Below are 17,674 nucleotides of genomic sequence, written 5' to 3'. Positions count from 1 at the left end.
TCCTAACCAAGGCAGCCAAGATGTGAAATAAAAGGGAAAGGGACCGAGATCCAAATTTAATGCAGAGCAGCACCATGTTTTATAAAACTAGGCTGTCCCAGTCATATCCCTGGTCATTTCCCGTAACCTTCAAAGTGTAAACTCATTTTCTAATGTTTTGCTTCGAGACTTTCCGGATTAAAAACAGTTGTTCAATGCAATGCAGCTACTAATGTTTGTTTCATTTTGAACTTCATTAACTAATTACTTGACCAATTTTGTCTCTTTAAGATGACAAATGTGCAGCATAAATTAGTAATATTCCCTTAAAAGATCATCATGTCTGTGATCCTTCACTAATGGCGGCTAATTAATGTTTAGAGGCCAGGCAAGTAAACAAGTGAACTACCAATTCCCCTGTAAACAAGCAATTACCACTGGAACATGTTATATAAATTACCTTGCAGATTGCATCATCATTTAATGAGGAAATCAATCATATGAATCAAACATTAAATTGCTCATTTGGTCATTGACACGTGAAAATCACACCCACACATTCAGCTAGACTTTAGTTTCTGCTTGGTTGGCAAAGCGCTAAATTTCGCTTTCATAAATCAAGATAGGACCATAATGTGTTTAAAAAAGTCCATAGATTGTTTAATACAACATACCATATTCTCAACAATTCAACATCAACAAAATTTTGTTAATTAAAAAAAAAATCTGCATATTACCTTTATTGCACAGAACAATTTAAATGTATTTTCCATAGATTTCTTTTTTTAGTATCTTTTTTTGTAAAAAGTTGGCTCGAACTACATGGTCAATATAGTCCAGGGTCAAAATTTAAAAAAAAGAATAACGGAAAAGAAAAAAACAGAATCCCGGGTTCACTCGGGACCAAAAAAAGGCTAGGTACAGTAGCCACACTTTGAACGAAGAGAGCATTCATTATCAGCAAGAGGGAGAACCATGAGCCATATCCAGTCTTGTTTTTTTTTTCCTTTATGCAAAACGGATTACACCAAAGCTGCTTCATATTGCTCCTTGGGTGAAAACATCTGCGTCCCTCCAACCATCTGCATATCAGTCCATAGTTCCAGGCCATTACTGTGTCATTGTCTGTAATGTCATCCATGGTTAATGACCTAGCCTTTATCCTCACACACGTTTGCAAAGCCCAGCAGTCCACAGTGTGTACTTGTGAAGGTAAGGCTGTAACATCGGTTTTGCGTATGCAGGACCAACTGGGAGCTTAATATGTGGCAGTTCTTTTTTCCCCTCACAAACAATACACATTTCATGGGGAGTAGCAAACCTGTAAATGATCCTGGTGGGTAATATTTCCATGGCTTTAATGGGGGGGGGCAGGCGCATTAGTAAATCACTGATTTCATCAAACAATCAAGAAAAATAACCCCACAACGAAAGGAAATATTCTACAGCTTGAGGAGCACATTGTGTCCAATGGCACCCTGACTTGTATTCCTCACAATCACGTTGAGCACGAAATAATACCATTACATAATCGTTTTTTTTAATGCAATTTCAAAGGTCAGGGATAAGCTTTTATAGTATCAAGGAACCAACGCCAACCACACAGTTTGATGGCTGAACTGTGTGACAGATGTTGCATCTATTCTTGTTACAAAGTTGTTACAAATCATATCTACAACCTCTCACAGTTCTTTCTGTATCATGCTCTCAATCTATGAGTGTGTACCGTCCCGGTTGCATCTGAGAACTGGAGGGGGAGTGACTCTGATCAGATACAGGGCTCAAAAGGCTACATCAGAGCATTTCCTCAATGTTAAAGTCTTACATTAACAACTGGACTTTCCTCTACTTTTCATAACTAAAACATGAACATGAACCTTTCTAACAACGTCATTACTCTTACATACTTTTAGATCTTATTGTGCTGTATGGAGAAATGGTATTCATAGTAAAGGTGAGTTGATGCATCCCCATGTCACTGAATCTACACATTTTCAGAGCACTTACTCTTGTACATCATTCAGTTTTTCAGGTCACATGATGGCCAGTGTCAGGAGCGTCATGCAAGCCAAAATACCGGGGGGGCACATTTAGAGCTGGGCTATGGACAATATATATATATATTAGACTTTTGGTTTGGATTATTTCACTTAATGTGTTTAAGAGCGCTGTTAAACTCCCAACTGATTTCAGGATAAATATTTATGAATATTTAGATTTAGATTACCATGTCAATTTATTCTGCCGTTATGTTTAATTAAAGAGATACTTTGACACATCTGCTAGTTTTATTGATTAAGATTTAAATCTTGTCCACTACACAACCCGCCTTCACTGTGAACCTATAGACTGAAGCATAAGCTAATGTCTTGACGTTTTTCTTAAGAATGACTATTTTCCTCTGCATCTTCACCTCAAGATATCACATGGAATACGGTGTTTTTTCTAGTGGTGTCCACAAGCTTGAGACAGCTCTTACCAATGCTATATTGCATTTGACTAGCTAGTAGGCCAGAGGGCTAAACAACCATATTGAGCGATGGCTATTAACTATCTTGCAAGGCAAACAATGCAACATTTCTCAAATGCAGTCAAGTGTGAATAACTAATTGCATTTTGTATGCAAATTTGAAGAATTGATTTATGCTTAACAAAGCACCACAGCAAAATACCATTGAGCTGTAGCCTATGTCTTCTAAAATGTTTTGCAACAAAGCCCTGTGCAGGAATAACCCAATAAGACAAGGACATGGAGTGTGTGACTTTTTGAGGTATAATCTATATTTCTTATTATGCTATATTATAAAAAATAACTTAGAAAAATAAGATATTAAATCATTTGGTGAAGCATGTGCCCCCCAGTTTAAAAGGGCATGACGCATGTGACAGGTGTAAACTTTTGTATCCAGTCCCATTCCCTATACTTTTTTGCTTAACAAGATGGTTACAGTTGCAGTTTACATACGACAGTTTTGTATTTCCCATAATTATTGTTGTGTCATACTAACTCATGTATTTCTACAAATTGCTGGGGAATATAACTTCAACAGAGTTTATCATGTACTGTGACAGAGATATACATTTGATGGATCACAGTACAATCATCACTGTAAGAAAGAAATGGACCCTATGTAGCACATAGCATTCACTATTGAAACACTAATGAATTGTAATGATGTAATGCATCCAAGTGGCATAAATGTGCTCACCGACCCATACACATCTCTTTCATAACTTGACATCTAACCTTTGAAACAAAAAACAAACTTTAAATTAAAAATACAGACAAAAAAAGCGATGGCCAAACTATGATCTGCCCCTTCCATTCTGGCTGTTTGAAGTCTTTTTCTTTTCTGATAAATTTTTTCCCTATATAAATCCACAGAAATATGAACCGCTTTTGTCAAATCTGCTGTTCAATCAGTGCCCCCACAGGCCATGTAGAATCCACCAATGCCCTGTAGTACTGGGTGAGCTTTTATTCCCTCTCACTTGTGAAAGTCAGGAACTGAAACTCCTCTCTAGTCCTTCAGGTTAGGAAAAACATATTACTCTGTGTTGACAGACCAGGATCCACAGGAAAGAAAATGTCTTCTGTTCCATTTTTCTTATCGTTAAGTTCAAAATTAGTAAATTCCACACCTCCGTTAAATCATTTTCATGTTGAACTTGCGAGGAGCATCCACTGTGCCGCTGCTCATGCCAGCGTCGGATTTCCGTGGCACATACTCGATCTCAATATTGTGTTTAGTGTTGCCTTTTCCTCTGCTCCAAAGGAAGAGCAGCACCAGACAAAACAAGACAACACCGAGAAAAGAGATGAAGCCCATTGTGGTCGCAATGATCAACGTCTTTATGTCAAACGGGAATGGGACATTGGCTCTTGTGCCATTAGCACCTGTTTCTGTGGGCTGGTTGGAAATAAAGGCAAACGTCTTATTGGGCTGGTGTGGCCAGTCGGGCGAGTAGCTATGGATATGCAGGTGAGAAAGGGAGGTGTCATTACCGCCTGCGTTGCTAGCTATACAGACATATGTTCCATTGTCTTGAATCTGGGCATAGCGCACCTCAAGGGTACCGTCTGGCAGCACGGAGAGCCTTCCAATTGTCTTGCTGGTGATGAACTTTTTCTGTGGGGATAGCCACATTATCACTGGAGAAGGATCTCCATCTGCTTGACAAGCAAAATGAACAATGGCTCCCTCGTCAACAAACTTCTGCTGGGGCTTGCGATCTCTAATCCTTGATTTGCGACATGTGAAGTAGTTTGGCTGCAGAACATCTGGGAAGTCCTTGAATTCTTTGCCTTGCACGAACTCGGGAGAGGCACAGGTGGGCTGTTGCCTGTTGAAGTTCAGTCGCCAGCGTCGCCTGAAAACCCATAACAGTCGGCAGTCACAGGCCAGGGGATTATCATACAAGGCGAGGGTTTCCAGGTTGCCGACTGAATGAAAAGCAGACTCCTCTAAAGTGGTAAGAGAGTTACCAGACACATTTAGAATCTTCAGGTAGTTCAGACCACGGAACGAGTAGGGCTCAATCATTGCCAGTCTGCCTCCCACCAGGTGGAACTCCTGCAGACGCAGAAGATCATGGAGCTTATTCCCCTCAATGGTATGGATAGGATTATATGAAAGATTAAGAAAGCGCAAATAAACCAGGTGGCGCAGGGCGACATAAGGGATTGTGGTCAGGTTGGCATTTGCAATTGTCAGGGAGGTGAGATTTAATCCGTACAGGCAATTAGGAGTCATGGTATCCAAGTATGGCCAGTTTGCTATTTCCAGCACTTTCAGCCGATAGAGCCTTTTAAAGGAGTAATCCCGTATCACATTGATATTGAGATGACGCAGCTTGAGAGTGATCAAACTGTGGAGGTGAGTAAACGCCTCTGTTGGCACAGAGGACAAGTTGCACTTCTCGAGACTCAAGTGCTCAAGGCTACTTAGGCCATGAAAAGCCCGGTGGGAGATGAAAACCAGATCGTTATCACCTACCTCTAAAGATCGAAGGTTGTACAAATCCTGGAACATATAGTCCAACAGGATGACGATTTTGTTCTCACTTATGTCCAGCTGTGTGAGATTGCTTAGGCCTGTGAAGACACCGAGCTGGATCAGCTTAAGCTTGTTGCTACGCAGCCCCAATGTCCGCAAGCCGTAAAGGTTGTTGAACGCTCCGGGTTCAATAGTGGAAATCGTGTTTTCACTGAGCTCCAGGTGTTCGAGGTTGGCAAAGTTGACAAACTCATCTGGGTTAATGGTTCTAATGCGGTTCTTGCTCAGATCCAGCAGTCTTGTTTCTGCAGGGATGCCCTCAGGAACTGTCATGAGCTTCTTGCGGTGGCACATCACAGAGCGCTCTTGAACATTGCACTCACAGCGGGATGGACAGCCTGTGGTGGAGCCAGACAGCACAGTGCCCAGCATCAGGATCAGAATGGGCTGCCAGCAAGCCACCAGGTAGCTGTGCCCAGTCGCTTCCCTGGCCACCATCTTATCGGTTACCTGGGGAGACACATAGATAAGCAGAACATTTAGAAGATTAAATCACACGGCTGTGACACTGACGATTTCGACAACCCAATCCAAAGGTCCGTTGTGAATCTTTTTTTAAGGCAAGGGGATTTTTCATTGCAGATTGCAATACATTCAAATGCATCAGCTCACACGTGGACAATAGAAGGATATTCAAAAGAGATATTATTGCCTCCATACCACTGAGCTATGGGCTGATATTCAAATCAGCAACTTTGTGCTAAATTCAGCAATTTCTCATCACATATGGTGGACATGACGGACAGCAGTATGAAATCACATCAATGTGAACACTTCCCTTTGGACATTGTGTCTATTTTCGGCAAGTTAGTGCTGCAATAATAAGTGCTAAAAGGATTGCATTCTCATGTGACACAGTTCCTAACAGAACAGAGAATAGGATTCCTGCTGCAAAATTGATGCCACGGACACCAGATGAATGGAGATGGGCGGCTACAAGGAATAAGGTATGTGTTTGCATAATTGAGAGTGCTGACAGTTTCGAATTCTGCATTGTTCACTTTGTGCACAAAGCTTCAAAAGGCTATTTCAAATACAAGTTACTGCTGCGGATGTTCAGCGTTCTATCAGACCCATTTATGATGTAGAAAAGTAGTTAATGAACCTAGCTAGAAAATCACAGGCCAAATGCTCCTGGTAAATTACATATATCTGGCACTGCACCCTCATTTTGTCTGCAGTGGAATGCTGAGCACCATTTCCACTGCACACCTTGCAGGCGATCAATCAGTCAATGCTATCACCCTGATATGAAGTGAAGGGGCACGGCTTCAAGTGGAATTAACAGCATTTTTCAGATAGTAATCCAATTCCTGCTGTGTCCCAGACACATCTGCTGAGAACATCTGTGGTTTGCTCTGTCTTTTTTCGCCCCTGCTCTTTTCTTTGTGCTTCCAGTCTGAATTTTGTGCGCGGGCAAAAACGGTGGGGGGTGGAGCAGCAGTAGCAGGAGGATGCAATCAAAGACGGATGGTGGCAAGTGTGATGTATGTGCTCTGGCTGACGCGCGGCTCATGCAATCTTTTATGATAAAATATAGACCACACAGCACCAGGGAATTGGATACAGAGGGATAAATACAGGCTTTAACAGCAAAAAAAACAAACCCTATTTAATTTGAAATACCATCTGTTAGTGTGACTCCTCCCTTACAGCTAACAGTGCAATCAACAGCTCAGATGATCAAAACAGAGTTTCCAGCTTTATGCAAAAATGGAACCAGTTAAATTAAAGCACGGAAATTAACATGGCAAATTAACATTTTTAATGGTATGAAAATTTGACAGACTGCTAGCCAAACAGCTAACTATTCATGTACAGTATGTCCAACCAGCTACTTAATTTCATTAAACCTGTTTAACTTATTAAATCTATTTAACCCTGATAAAATAGTTTTGATTAATACACAGCATGTTGCTTTCTTTTATTACTACAGTCCTATTCAAAACAATGTGTGCATGGTGATAGAGAAACGCGCCTGTTTGTATCAGTCGAGCCCCGACATGGTCTATAGGGATGTAGAGAGTAGGAGAGTATTCCTCAGTGATACATTAGCAAAATAATTGATGACAACAAACGATTAATTGTTGCAGTGATTGCACAGACAGGGAACGTCCTACTAAGACAACGAAATGTCCACTGAAAGTGCCTCACTTTCCATATACGCCACCTTTTCAGAGCGGAACATCTCTAATAAATTTGAAACACACTAAAACACTCAGTGGATTCAAAGTAACATGTACAAGTGAAATATAGAATATGCCTCACTGTAGTATTTTCTGGAACACTACAGTATGTTCTTCGATTGACTCATTGTGCTGACTTATGGTTTAAAAATACAACGTGATGCAACTTCCTCCAATAATATACAGTTTATGATTAATTAATTGTTTCTTCACATCATACATTTCATCCCTACTGGACACAGTGAAAGTCTCAATAAATAAATACAACTAAACATAAAAAAGTAAGGTCATTCAGTCAATATGGTTTATTAAACTATTTAAAGATTATTTGAGTCAAAACATTTCTCCTTAAAAACAATTCACTCAAAATTTGGTAAGGAAAGTCATTAAAATGTGCAATAATTAAGAATTTGCCCGAGGCCATTCAATTTGGGCTTTTAAGGCCGAAATGTTTGTTAAGTGTGGGACGATGTGTGAGTCTGTGGAAGGCTACTTTTCCTCACTGCCTGGATCCTATGTCTCCTCGTGGAAAGCCCTGAGGAGGTATTTCTACCGAAGCAAATGGAGGTGGAGTTTTTATTTACTGACATAATGTAGGCAAGAAAAAAAAAAACTCACATCTAATTCACACTCAATTTAAGTCATGTCTCTTGGGAACTCCTGTCTATGTGTGGTGGCTGTTATCATACTACATAGCATTTTGCCAGAGGTACGCAGCTTCATCTCTTGTTTTATATTTGTCTTTGAGGTTGATTGCGAAGTGGACACATTGCGCTTCTTCCTGATTCACATAAGGTTTTTTGAAGAATGATATTGTACCTCTTTTTGCTTCAGCTCATTTCAAACACCTTATCACATTTGGCAGATTAAGACTGTAAGGAAGGAGGAGGAATATGCATTTATTATGGTTGACATGGCACTGCCATTGTGGTCATCACTAATAACTTTTAGTCAGTCAGCTGGACATCAGACTTATCTAAAAAGGGGGCTTTATGAGTGAGATTTACTTTACTCCATTTCATTTGATTCCCTCCAAGGTCAGAGTTCAGATTGGGGAATAGATGATACCATCTCTAATCAAGGGAAAGCAAGTGATTTCAAAACAGGCAGAGATGATGGTGTGTCGGAGATCAGAGACCTGCGCCGCAGCCTGCTGTGCTCCTTGTTGCCTTCAGCTATACTAAATCATTCTTATTCTGTAACCCACATTGATCAAGTCGGTGCTGAGCGCTGTGAGATGGAGTAGTGTGGGGCTTTGTGTGGCATACTAAGACACCTAAGAAGGAGTGGCCTTTTCACAGGCTCAATTACCTCTGTCACCGTCTATCATGTGGCTATCACATATTTGATATCAGTCTATGAGATCGTATTGTCCAATTTTATTACCAGTGACACTGAAACGCAATCAGGAAAACAATCAAATCATAATCCCTCATTGGTAAAGCTCCATAACTGCAGCAGGTTATAGACGCCAGTCAAGACATCTCAATGAGTCCTTGGAGTCCTCCACACAGGGGGGAAATGGCCACAAAAAACAATACACTTCACTAAAGTATTTTAAGCAGCTGTTATGAAGGGGGAATTGTTTTCCTAAAGCTTTTACAATCACTCCCTCAAATTGTGCGCAGCCCAGACATGCAATGCACGTGACTTAGGCGGCAAATACGCAGAGAGACGAGCAAAGACAGGGACACATTAAGATGAAGTGTGTCATCCAATGGGTAAACATCCACAGCTCTGTTTTGTTAATGATCTGGTGTTATCGTTCCCTCACAGGCATGTAGCCTGAATGCATTTCCTCATTCCAATCAGCACTCCAGTGAGCTCCCAGAGAATTACATTAATTGAGGTGAAATGAGAGGGGGCGTGCTTCTGAAAGGAATAAATGTGGTTGAGGATAAGTAAGACAACGGTGCTCAATAAATGAGGACCCGCTGGTCCAACACCAGTAATAACTAGATCGGTGAATGGTGAGATTAACGCCTTTATGACAGGATCCACTGGGATCCCAAAGATGTTGCTTGGCTTCTTGAAGAGGATGTAGCCCTTCGGTCCTTCTACAATAGATGGCATTACAGCAGTCACTTCATCGGTGGATGTACTTGGTGGATCATAATTAAATGGACGACAGGTACAATTTTCACTTTCCCTTTGCACCGAATAACAATGTGAGGGTTCACACCTTCAGCTCCGGCCCCATTGTAGTCATCAGATCAGGTTAATTGGAAAGTGTAAATTGCATATAATTCTCTCTCTGAGGCTGCTTTCTTCTATGAGGGTCACTATTCCTTTGATTATCTTCCTTTAAGACGTTTGGCTCCCCATTAAACAAGTTGAATGCACCCACTTGTTGTAAGTTATTGATTGCCTTGTGTGGCTTTCACATACAATACGCTATTGCTTACCTAAATCTCCCTCTGTGCATCTGAATGAGTCTGTCTATCATCATTAAGTTCTCCACAATAAGCACATTATACACAGGTAGGGAGGGGCATTGTTAAGACCTAACCATCGCCCGCGCTTTAGTTTACCTGTCACCAGCGATCACTCCTGAGCCCTGTTAAATACCATAGTCAAACACCTGTAAGCTTCTGGGAAATCCTTGAGATGATGCTGACGTTATCTGTAGCACAAAGTGTTAAAATCCTTTAATGCCCATTCCTCTGTAAAACTGCTCAGTCAGCTGCTAGGCTAATCCTGAATGGACGGACCCGGCTGCAGGAATTTATTTGCTGTACTATATGCATGACTTTGATAGTCTATCCAGTAGAAATTGCAAGGCTTTTACAGGTTTTTAGAGGTAAGCAGATGTCCCTATCTCCAATTTAATCTTTTAGCAGATGTAACTTATATCAGTTAAATTTTTCAGGAGATAATATTAGATAAACTGCTTCTTAAGATGCTTACTGATTCAACTTTCTCTTATTAGAAGCAGCTTTGACTTTTAACACAGAACATCTATATTGACAGCCATACTTTGCCCAAAATCCATCTTAACCAGGAGCGTCTGACCTTTAGCTCCCCAAGTAAGCTCACTTTCACACTGCTTTGGGGTCGCTGCGCAGAATTTTGAGAGAAAGGTTACCTTCGTGTCATTGAGAAGCTAAGCCGCCTGCTGGGATTGCTGGCCGTGGCCTGGCCTGTGAAATGGCAGGGCTTAAATGTAAGCCAACGCCCGACAGATGGACGGCAAAGCCCTAATCCAGGCGAAGAAGCTGGTTGGTGCAACAAGGTGCAGAATTCCAACAGTGGCCAGCTGTTGTCCCGAGGAAACTCTGTCATGAATCCTGTCAACATGTCCCACCTGAACTTCACCTCCGGGAGGGGTCATTTAGTGGCTCTTTGCGGGTCCTCAGCTTACTGATGCTGCACGGCTACAAATATATTTAATTAGAGGATATCACATCTAGAGGGACTAGGACAGTGGCGCTTGCACACAGTCAAGTTAATAGAGAATTTTAGGTTTATCTGATTTAAATTAATGGGGCAGAGAAAAATATTTGTATAGGCCATGTTTATTTAAATTTTTCTCTGATGTACTCAGGTCTCTCACAAAAAAATATTGATTATTTGAACGTCTTAATAATGAAACGTTATAATAATGCAATAATTCACCTGTATCACACACTGTGGCAAACAAATTTGAATTAAATTGGAAAAAAAATAACCTACGACTGTAACCTTTCAAGACATCAGGCTGCACTGCAAGACTAACGTACTGAATAGACTTCATTACCTTTAGCCAGACGTCCCTATTAACCTGGAGACTGAGTGGATATCCTTTATCTGCAGGTATTTAAATACATGGCTTGTAAGAGTAAAATAAAAGGTTAATATGAGAGATGCGAGAGTCTTATATAAATTGAAAATTTTCTGATCCAAAAGTGATATTGTCACCTGTAAGGGCTATTGGCCCTCTGCTATGACCTTACTTTTTTTTGTTTTGTGGGTGAAAACAGTCAATAAAAAATATTATTGTTGAAACTCTGAAAGTTACATTTCTCCAACAGAACCCCATAGATGTGGTTCTGTGTGAGAGAGGGACTTTGCCTCCCTTTGTGATGTTCCATCATTATTAAGCTCATTAGCCCTGTCTCCCCAGCTCGATTCAGAGAATCACCATGAATTTTTTGCTCATAAGGAGACGTGTTTTCAAAGAGGAGCGGCCTCCAGAATGTCAGACTTTCATAAAGTGGATCCAGGACTGCGGAAGGACTCTGATCAGTGCTCGCTAATGAGAACCTGTGTTTCTTGCACGACATCCAGCTAATGGAAAGAAGCCAGCCAACAGAGTGTTTAGAGGAATTAAAAAACCAGACCTCATTTCCCCATGAAAACTAAATTTGACTGATATCAAGACTGGTTTAGCAGTGCAAACGTTTCTAATAATGTCAGCATCTGGCTACATTAGATCTAAATAAAAAAGCTACAGGAAACTATATGCCTGTGAAAAAAGAGGGCAGTATAGTGTATTCAGTATATTTTTAAATGAATAATATACTTTGTCTAATATTTAGCTTGTTTGGAAGGCCTTTATTTGATTTCACCTGTGAAAGGATGAAACCTGTAAAACCAGTGAAATATGAGAACATATAGGCTGTATTAAACTACTCACCTACCTTATACCCAACATATTCAATTTATTACTTGTATAACCTTGATCAAAAGTCTTTAAAGTGCCTCTAAGGTAAAGCATAAAGTTCTTACATGAATTTCACTCTTATAAACCTAGTCTACAATTGTATTATATCATATTTTTTTTAATTCAAAACTCAGAAAAGGGAACCATGGTTCGCAGTTTCAACAAAAGCATTTTCTACGTGGACTCACAGTACTGATCTTCTGAGCTGAATGCTAAAATCCTGATGCTAATATGATCATTAAAACAACCCTGCTTTGTTGATGTTTAGCAGGTAGACTGATCAGTGGGTTGTCCTGATCATTTGTCTTTGGTTGTGCAGTTATTGCTTCATAAATCAAGATCATGAATATTGACTGACCCGATGACGGCAATGTACAAAAAGGAATTTGATCACCAAAATAAGTACAACTCAATTTTGACTGTCTTTTCCAAAATTCTAAAACAAAACACTCTTAGTCTCTAAATACAGATAAAACATGCAAAGACTTAAAGGTTCAGTGTGTAGAATTATGTGACATCTAATGGTGAGGTTGCACATTGCAGAAGAATACCCCTCACCTTACCATCCCCTTCTAAAAATGAAAGAGAACCAGTTTGTCCAGTTCGGATGACTGTAAAAAACCTGGCAGCCTCCTTAGAGAGGACCCACGCCGGATATAGATAAATAAAATATTTAAATATAAAGGGTCCATTCTAGGGTAAAGAAAACAACAATTCATACAATTTAGATGAAACACACTAGTTTAAACATCACTAGGTTTTATATAAAATGTCTACCACAAATACCTTTCACCTTAATCGTACACACTGGTACCTTTTTAAAGTATCAACCAATTACTCCGGACATACAGTGCTCGGAGTGGGGGACATATTTATTTTAACAGGCCAACTGAAGTGTTTGGGCACAAAGTCAGTAAACAGAACAGCTACACTGGGAAAGGTTGAGCTCCCCCAGAGAGAGGTGCTGGAATGGCAGTTTCCTTTTTTTCCCCTTAAGGCTGAGAGAAAATGCTTGTCAGGCAACACACACATGCACACACACACACACACACACAATGCTGCCAATGCTGTTATAAAATCTCTGTTTGTCTGTGCGTTGCTTTGTCCCATAATACTGTGCCCCTTACTCTGAGACTTGATCTTTTAGTTTGGGGACAACTTGCTGACGGAGCCTTCAACACTTGAGGCGATTATGTCTCGGGCCACACGCAGCTGCACATTGACTCCTCTGCAAACACTACAGGAGACGCCATCCTTCGGTTCACCGCAGCACCACCGAGTGATACACTGGAAAAACACAGTGACAGTGAATGTAGGACAGACAATATTCCATGAAGGTCACACAAGGTTTTTATGTTATACTTGGATACTGATCTTGGGTTTTGTGTGTTGCTGTAAATAATGTGCGTGGGACGAACCTGGCCGGATCTACTTTGTTTAGTTTGGAAGATAGAGAGGCCAGTACTAACAAGGCCCCAGGAGGTTCCTTTTGTCTGTTTAAAGCAACAGGCCAATGGGCACGGTCCTTTCTTCAGTTTTCAGTTTTTTTCAGACTATTTTATTAAAGTTTGTGATTATCATCTTATTTCACCAACCAGTCACACAAATTGTTCGCAAGATGTAAACGACTGTCAGGCCAGCCATGTTTAAAGAGTCAGCCTCCGATCCAATCTTATTCATCGATCCACGGAGGATAGCCGGACAAGATTGATAAGCGATTAATGATTAAATTGACTTTATCAAGAAAGATATCACATATTAGCTCGTTCTGGATTCTTAAACTGGAGAAGTTGCTGTAATTCAGATTTCTTTCATCAAAATGAAAAATCTTAGCTTTTTCTTGGTTGGTAACCTCCTTTAAGACGTGACCATTGGAACTGATGGGCCTTTTTGTGACATTTATTTATAACAATGAACTGAAATGTAAAAAATGTACCTGTCATTCAAATATTCATCTTTCGTAGCCCCACTCAAATAACAAGCAAGCAGTTATTCTGGAACTCAGTGGTGGAAGTGATTTCACACAGTGTTGGTGCAGGGCTGTGTCTGAGCATCCAGAATGTGTGCACTGTGCACACAGACGATATTTGCCACTGAACTTCTGAACTTTTCTGTTTGCAAACAAAGTCAACTTCCTAGAAAAGGTTAGTTCAGATCAATTTGCTTTACCTTAGTCAGTACACACGTTTTTCTCGACAGGAACTTAACTGAAAATAGGCCCGGATATGTTTCTTCATATAAACCCTTTTAATAGTAATAAAAAAGAAAGAGGCCCTGATTGTTTGCACTACAAACATGAGCTAACAGTTAAGATAATTTTTTTTTTAAATGACACTTTATTTCATTCTTCCCTTGTAGTTTTTCATTTCCAAAATTAAGGAACCCCCTTTCCTCTCTGGCATCAGGGAGCACAAGCTTCTGATTATGAAGAAACACTCACGTCTCAATATTATTGTTGTAATGAATTCACAGGCTTTTGTGCAAGAAGCAAAGGAGCTTAGGCCAATAAGCAGGTTCGCCCATTGCTGCTTTGTGGAGCACCCATGAAAACATTTAACTTGTGTAATAATCCATCTTTTTTTCATCTGCACGATGCAGCTTTTTTGTTGCACAGAACTAGAATAGATTTTTATTAAAAAGCAGCTGTAAGAGAATTGACTAAAACTCGACTTAAAACATAGACCAGTAGTAACTGAAATTTCACAAATGACTGCTTCATTTGCTTTTCACCTTAAATATTTTATTTTTTGATATGACCATCTACAGTGGAGTCCAACAACTGACTTTCCCATGAATGAGAAACGGTGCACTGTTCATGTTTTTATGTATGGCATTAAAGACTGATATTGAGGAATCTATTTGCACAAGGCTGCAGGACATATACAGTTAGATAAACAAACAAAGTGCCTATCCGTGCAGCCACACTGATTTAAATTAATCCATACTTTACCTCAGAATTAATAATTCATGACCGATGAGTTAATATTATGCAGCAAAATCAAGCTCTTACCTCTTCTCTTGCACATAAGTGATTGCCGAGACACAGTGTCAGATTAAATTTAAGAATGACAGGACTAGTCCTCGAGTAGTGCTATGGGGGGAGGATAGTTTTTTCCTTTTTTGAAAGGTGGAGACGTTGAAATTGTAAAACTTCTGCTTGAGAACCCTACAGAATATCTCAGCAAATTAATTCAAGGGTGTCTCAACTTTAACTAAGGGGGGAGCCACTGAAATATTACTCTTCTCACTCAATTTGTGAGTGAATAAATTTTTTCCCTGAGATGAAGTGAGTGAATTTGGCAGTTGCCCAGAGTGAGTATGTGCGCTCTCATGCTAAATGGGGAAGATCCACTATATCTACTCCTACCACACTCGGCTGTAGCTTGTAGCTTCCTAAGCTGCGACTTCACCGCAAGCTACACTGGCTCCACAATTACGGGAGTCAACATGGAAATATGCCTTCATTTCATAATACATAATTTAGTCTATATCCTGTCTGCTGCTAGGAAACGTGATGGGCACAGTGTGCTGCGGCTCAAGGCCATATTGACTTTAATAGTGACTGGCAACGAAAGGCTTGCCTCTCAGTGTGGTGAAGGAAATGTGCCTTCGCTGCTTAGCCGGCCCTGCAGTGCACAGTGAGGCATTTAAAGGAAAACGAGCTGTAATTAGTTGATGGAGAGGTGACCCTGATGCAGAAAATGCCACACTAATGCACTGAGATCTCTCATCTGAGGATGCTGCTGCATAACATACTGTGGTGGAGAGCAGCGAAGATTACAGACCAAACAGTGGCGAATGTGAACTCTAACAAAACAAGGATTGTTTTCCACATTGATTACTGTTTGTGTCGGTCTTTGTGTTCTAGAAATACGCACAAAGAAATGCTTGTTTGGTTGAAAAGGACAAATGATAAAGATACTGCATTCCGTGTTTGTACTGTTCAATGGGCTTCAAATGGTAAATTGGCTGCTTCAGTATTAGAGATTCTGATAATTGTCAATTGCATGTACAGTCTTCCGGTATCACTTCATGTGTTTCCTGATAAATAAGAATGTGAGCAATAGAAATGCCACAGATGCATTATAGGTAGTTTAGGGAGAGTCTAGGAATTATTGACTTTTAGAAAGCACTGACACATTTATTTTATGACTGTAAAATGTCCTGTGGAGGCTACAGTTCATTTTTAATAACCACTTTAATAGGATTTGTTTTTTGCTTTCAATTATTTATTTACATTTTTTTTATAATGGTAAGTTCTGTTTGCAGTCAATTCTGTTACCAATTTATGTATTACTTTAAGGGACTCTGGTACAACACCTTAAAGTATTGAGTTGAGTGCCACCCATTTACCATAAACTTATTACTTCTTTATATGCGTTGGACTGCAAATCATTGTGATATTTAAATTGACGCACACCTGGATTTATCACAATTTGTCTTTATATTTGTTATTACAATGAGGCATAATTTTATGGACAATCACACTGACTGCTAACCATAGTAGCTTTTATAGCTTATCCCAAATATTTCAGTCTTTACAGAAATGTCAGTCCAGAAAGACATTTTTTCAAAATATATAACTGTTAACGTTACATTTGTCTGTTAACATTAAAGCCTCTATAAGATCATAACTAAATATTGTTTTTAATATTGGACAACAATAATATAAATGCCCTTGTTGTTATTGGCATCGAAAAAATCTGCTGTTGGTTTGACTCTTTTCGTTTCTTTGTTTAAAACAAGCTTTAAATCTTTGTAATAAACCTTGAATGTCAGGATTTATCTTTAAATATCCCTTTATGACTTTCCCTTTATGGCTAGAGAGAAAATGTTCAATATTACTCGAAAGGATTTCTAATAATGCAGTCGTGAGTTGCAACAGTCATTTTTATTCAAGCAAGAATTCAGTGGCATTGGACTGATTAAAGCCACAGTCGTGCCATCCATCTCCCACGGTCTCTATATGTACCATTTCACACTTCGCCAATAGCACGTTTTCACATGTATCACAAAAAAGGGAAAATAAGCAATAAAACAACTCCCCTGCCTCAGCCTTGGGGCTATTCATCTCCCTCTCCCTTTTTTTTAAATGCTTAGTCATTTTCTTATTTTCTTCCAAATACTTGGTTGTTGTAGAATGTCCGTGAAGGTGACCCTCCCTCCCACCATCACCACACCATAGGTCTTGATTTATGGCTCTTAAATGTTCAGGCTCTTGTATAAAACAGCCGAAGGGAAGAGACTTCGGTTTACTCATTTAGGATTTATCTCCTCCAATGGCACGGGCTCAGACAAAAGCACTGTCTCATAGGTGCTTTATCAAAAACCAGAGGTGCACGTGAGCCAAAGCTCTGAGTCGGATTGTGTCTCTGCACCAAACAAAACAAAAGGTTTTCTTTGCGACGATCTCCGCAGCAATGAGAGAAAAGGGAGATTTAACCTCCTTAATAATCAGTGATGGGTCGACAGTGGATCACTATGAGGTCTTCCCTCTCATCCTCTGTGTGGATCGTTCGCGTAATTTGGCTGTTGTTTTTAATGAGGCCTGACCCGGACCTTCATCTGTCGACATTCAGTGCTAAAATGTCGAGTGGACCCACAACAACAAGGCAATTGAAATTCATATGGTGCCGCTCTTGCGCTGGCAAACGGTGACTCAGGATGCCGGCTCCAACTCAAATGGACAACCTGATTGTTTATGTAAACAAAATGGAGTCTGTTGAGGCAGTCAAACCGACTGTAAACGAATTGTCCGAAGGCCACAGTCTGCCGGGGTATCAATCCAAATGGCTCTCTGTTGGTAAAAC

General features: G+C 40.1%; 1 protein-coding gene across 2 annotated transcripts in view; it reads right to left on the bottom strand.

Annotated features, from left to right (window-relative positions):
* Positions 1–538: 538 nt before the first annotated feature.
* lingo1a (leucine rich repeat and Ig domain containing 1a) overlaps positions 539–17,674 on the bottom strand; it is a 30,103-nt gene continuing 12,967 nt past the window's right edge. For both annotated transcript variants that reach the window (XM_053427958.1, XM_053427959.1), the window contains exon 2: positions 539–5,486. In XM_053427958.1, coding sequence (XP_053283933.1) covers positions 3,627–5,486 — 1,860 coding nt within the window. In that variant the 3' untranslated portion in view covers positions 539–3,626. The remainder of the gene's footprint in view (positions 5,487–17,674) is intronic.

The sequence above is a fragment of the Pleuronectes platessa genome, chromosome 7 (genome assembly GCF_947347685.1).
Source record: "Pleuronectes platessa chromosome 7, fPlePla1.1, whole genome shotgun sequence".
Lineage (NCBI taxonomy): Eukaryota > Metazoa > Chordata > Actinopteri > Pleuronectiformes > Pleuronectidae > Pleuronectes > Pleuronectes platessa.
The sequence above is the reverse complement of the archived record's forward strand: the minus strand, read 5'-3'. Positions and strand labels throughout refer to the sequence as shown.